This window comes from Monomorium pharaonis, unplaced genomic scaffold, assembly GCF_013373865.1.
Source record: "Monomorium pharaonis isolate MP-MQ-018 unplaced genomic scaffold, ASM1337386v2 scaffold_469, whole genome shotgun sequence".
NCBI classification, from domain to species: domain Eukaryota; kingdom Metazoa; phylum Arthropoda; class Insecta; order Hymenoptera; family Formicidae; genus Monomorium; species Monomorium pharaonis.
The window spans coordinates 1-5,033 of record NW_023415768.1 but is presented as its reverse complement, the minus strand read 5'-3'; the positions used below and the strand labels follow the sequence as shown (position 1 = coordinate 5,033).

The 5,033-nt window shown below is 33.9% G+C and overlaps 1 protein-coding gene across 1 annotated transcript; it reads left to right on the top strand.

Annotated features, from left to right (window-relative positions):
* Window positions 1-2,149: 2,149 nt before the first annotated feature.
* On the top strand, window positions 2,150-4,595 carry LOC118648490 (the record flags this gene model as incomplete). The annotated part of the gene is given in 6 exon segments (XM_036294802.1): window positions 2,150-2,238; window positions 2,241-2,564; window positions 3,351-3,810; window positions 4,004-4,083; window positions 4,131-4,187; window positions 4,278-4,595. Coding segments are annotated over 6 exon segments (1,318 nt in total), but the record flags the coding sequence as incomplete, so codon positions are not given.
* Between the last annotated feature and the right edge of the window lie 438 nt (window positions 4,596-5,033).

The following is a 5,033-nucleotide window of genomic DNA, read 5'->3' as shown; positions in this document are numbered from 1 at the left end:
CAATGGTAAAATGTCCGCTTTTAGAAATATTGTTACGTAATATTTTAGCAATATTGCAGTAAAATATGTATGCAATATTATTCAGAAAAAGATTATTCAAAATAATTCATCTAATTTTTAATAACTATTTTGAATTTAACAATACAGAGTGATTAGTGAAACTTCAACCAAAAGATAAACTTTGCAAGTTTTGTCTTTATCTTATATAAGTACATTATAAGATGAGAGAGACAAAACTTACAAAATTATCTTTGGTTGACGTAATCACTCTGTTGTTAAATTCAAAATATAGTTAGAATTGATCGGATGATCGTTTGGTTGATGTCACTATAATCACTCTGTACTTGTTAAATTAAAAAATACAGTTATTTAAAATAATTTTGAATAACCTTGTACTCTGTTATACACAAATCTACATAATAATAGTTTTACACACAAATTAAACTACTCCAGAATGCATGTATCTCCATAGATGAAAAATTGTAAATAATATAGAACGATCACTTTTACATTATTTTTGAAAAGTTACTGTAATATATTTATTCAAACTGTATTGAATATTAATTTTATCTATTTTCGCTATTTTAATAATATTTTAAAATGTTGCTGCATCATTGCTGAAGTAATATTGTAAAATAATGTCTTTGCAATATCTCTAAAATTACATCGCAATATGCAATGTTGCAACGTTGCAGCAATGTTGCTGCAAGCTTTTGTGCTGTATGGGATTATGACGAAGCAGACGTCACTAATTGACGTCTTAATGACATTAAAATGACGGTTTAATGTCACAGCCGTTGACGTCACAATAAAAACGACATTTTAACGTCATTTTTATGACTATCCCAGGTAGTAAAAGTCGCCGTTATTTTGACGTTTAGAAATATTTTCGGGTATATGTTCTACATATGCAGTACTTGCATTGTGAAAATATTGAAATAACATAATTATAATCGAAAAAAAAATTTACGTTGTTTCTCAACAAGCATCGTTACCCACCACACCATGGTCACATCTGGGATTGCCCAACTTCCGCGGTCACCTATCCAATTCTGAACCGCCGTCCGTCGACGTTGCTTGACTTCGAAGATCGTACGTAACCTAACACTTCGTGATGATTCCTAAACACTTGTTGCTCATGAATACATATATACACTACTTAAAAAAATTATGACATCATTAAATTTCGGCCAAAAATTGGCAAAATTTGAAAAAGTATAACTCAGCGAAAATCATCGTAGGATCATGAACTTTTTTCCAAATTAAAGCCTGAAATCTCTACTTTAAGAAACTATGGGGAAAAGTCAAAGGCCGCGTTTAAAAATTTTATTAAGAAGGAAAATGGTCAAAATGGGGAAAAGGGGAATTCAATTCTAAAGAATGTTGGTCTTGCGGAAAAGTAGGGCATTTTCGGTTTGAATGCCCTGAAAATGTGGGAAACGCGGTTTAGTTGATCTCAGCGGGTGAGATCGACTGGAATTTTTAATTCCCCGAATCTGAAAAATGATTTTGAATAGAATTAAGAGTAGTTCTAAGAATTTTTATTTAAAAGGAAAATTAGAAAATAAGAATTGTTCTTTTAAGATAGATACGGGCTCCGATGTTTCAATTGTGAGTAAAAAGTTTCTAGAAATAAAGGAAAAAGAATTTTATTAAAAAATGTGAATTTAAGTTATCCTACTGGTGAAAAAGTTCCAATTTTGTTAAAGTCTTTGTCAATATTCAAATTGGTAGATTTTCGAAGAAAGTTGCTATGTTTGTAGCTGAAATTTGTGACGAATGTCTTTTGGGAGCAGACTTTTTGAGTTCTGTTAATTTTGATAAAGTTCTCAAATCGTTTTTCGAAAAAGAAGATCCTAGAAAAAAAGAAATTTTATCTTGCTCTTGTATTTCTGAAAATCAGGAGTTTTTCGAAGAAAACCAAGTTATCTTAAAAGAACTTTTGGAGAATAATTCAGAAAAATTGGATGATAATCAAAAGAAAATGTTTTCTTCTGTGTTTTGAAAGAAAATTGTTCATTGTTTTCGGAAAATATTGTGGCTGGCAATTGTGATGTTTATGAACATGTTATAAATGTAAAAGATTCCCCCCCCATCAAGCAGGTACCTCGTCGAATTCCTTTTTAATGAGAGAGAAAGTAAATAAAACATTGGAGGAAATGTTAAATCAAGGAGTAATTGAGGAATCCCATAGTCCCTGGACCTCTCCTGCAGTTTTGGTCAGGAAGAAGGATGGACTATCAGATTTTGTGTCGATTATCGAAAATTAAATGATGTCACGGTAAAAGATTCTTATCCTCTACCTAGAATAGACGATATTCTCGACCATTTATCAGGTAATTCTTGGTTTACTACTTTAGATTTAAAAAGCGGTTACTGGCAAATTAAAATTCGTGAAGAAGATAAAGAAAAGACTGCTTTTTCCGTCGGGAATGGTTTATGGCAATTTACTGTTATGCCTTTTGGTTTGTGTAACGCCCCTGCGACTTTCGAGCGAGTAATGGAAAAAATTTTAAAAGGATTGCTTTATAAAGTTTGTTTAGTCTATTTAGATGACGTAATTATTTTTTGGAAAAGATTTTTCAGAAATGTTGGATAATTTAAAAAAAGTTTTTCTTAGATTAAAGATGTCTAATTTGAAAATTAATCCAAAAAAATGTATTTTCTTTGCAAAGGAAATTAAATATTTGGGATATGTAATTTCGGCGGAGGGCGTTACCACAGATCCTGAAAAAATTCGGCTGTGAGAGATTGGCCGATTCCTCATAATAAAAAGCAATTACGAAGCTTCTTAGGTTTTTGTTCTTATTATCGTAAATTTGTTAAAAATTTTTCAACTTTAGCTAAACCACTTTATGTTTTAACTGAAAATCAAATTAAATTCTTTTGGAATGAAGAATGTCAAAAGACTTTTTTAGAACTTAAACGAATATTATCATCTTCTCCTGTTCTTGCTTTTCCAAAGGAAGAAGGAGAATTTATTTTAGATACGGACGCTTCAAATATTGGAATTGGCGCAGTTCTCTCACAGAGACAAGGTTCGGTAGAAAAGTTATTGCTTACTACAGTCGTGTTTTTTAAGTAAAACAGAGAAAATTATTGTGTGACGCGTCGCGAACTTTGAGTATTGTTGAAGCGTTGAGAGCGTTTCGTCATTATTTGTTACGACGGAAGTTTTTAATTCGCACGGACCATGTTTCTCTTAAATGGTTAATGTCCTTTAAAGATTTAGAAGGACAATTGGCCGCTGGTTGGAGAGGCTACAGCAATTTGATTTGTAGTCTCTCATCGTAAGGGGCAACTTCATAAGAATGCAGACGGTTTGTCCAGGCGTGAATGTGCTTCCTTAGACTGTGTATATTGTGAGAAAATTGAGAGGAAGTTTTTGGAGGAACCTCCGAATTTGGTAGCTCGAATAATTCTTGCAGGAGAAACTTTGAAGGAATGGAAAGCCGATCAAAGAAGAGATCTTGATCTTTCGATGGTTATCCAAGCAAAAGAAATTGGAAGACATCCATCTCGCTCGGAATTCCCACCTGAGGGAAATCCTGCACGTTTGTATTGGTTTTATTGGGATTCTCTGGTTTTACAAGATGGAATTCTTTACAAGATTTGGGAAGCACCGAATTTAAAATCGAGGATTTTTCAATTAATTGTTCCCAAGAACCGTAGAGAAGAAATTTTAAGGGCAGCTCATGACTCTTCTTCTGGTGGTCATTTCGGGATTAATAAGACCTTGGAAAAGATTCGAAAACGTTTCTTTGGGCTTCTTGTAAACAAGATGTCGAAAATTGGTGCAAAACATGTGAAGTATGTATTTCAAAAAAGGTCCACCTGGGAAAGGAAAATCTCCTTTGCAAATTTATAATGTTGGCACCTTTCGAAAGATTGCAAATGGACATTCTCGGTCCCCTTCCGAAAACTTCTTCTGGAAACAGATATCTTTCGTCATCGTTGACTGTTTTACCAAATGGGTCGAAGCTTTTCCTCTTAAAAATTCAAGAGCGAGAACAATAGCCGAAGTTTTCGTCGATCAAGTTGTTTCCCGTCATGGAGTTCCCGTAGAAATTCACACCGATCAAGGTAGGAATTTTGAATCAAAATTATTTACGAATTAATGACTCTTCTAGGAGTGAGAAAGACGCGTACAACTGCTTTACATCCTCAATCTGATGGGCAAGTTGAGCGTCAGCATCAAACAATAATAAATTATCTTTCGAAATATATTTCTGAAAATCAAAAAAATTGGGATCGTTGGATTCCAATGTTTCTTTTAGCTTACAGAACTTCTAAACATGAAATTACTGGAGTTACTCCTGCTGAACTATATTTTGCAAGAGATCTAAGACTTCCATTAGATTTATTTTTAGGAAATCCTCCAAAAACATCGTCGCAGACTAGGAGTCGGTATATTGAGAATTTGAAGAGTAGATTAACGGAAATTCAGAAGAAAGCGAGAGATAGGATGAAAGTAAAATCTTTGCGAGTAAAATCCTGGTATGACTCGAAAGCCAGATCTAGTCTTTTTGAGATAGGAGAAAAAGTTTGGTTGTTTAATCCTCGAAGAAAACCTGGAAGGTCTCCTAAATTGCAGAGTAATTGGGAAGGACCTTATTTGATTTTAAAAAGATTAAATGAAGTAGTTTTCTGTATCCAAAAATCGCCAAGGCACAGAAAGAAGATTGTTCATGCAGATAGGCTAGCGTCTTTTTCAGAGAGACATTCTTTTATTTAGGAAAACGGAGCCCGTAAAAAAAAAAATGAATGAAATGAATAACAAAAAGGATATTTAAAATAGAATTACTTTTGTCTGGTTGGTTCTGCTGTTTTTCTTTTTCAGATTAAACGTTGAATTTGGTTGACGCTCGGGTCGGAAGTTTACATCTGAAGCAGGAGAGAAACGAATTGAGTCTTCTGAAGGGGTACTCCTTCTAAGAAGACCGTCTCGCTCACGGTTTTTGGACGTGGTTTTTCCGTGAGACTTTGGGCAAATGCCGAGACGGGACTTGGGAGTCCTTCGGGACTAAAGGGGA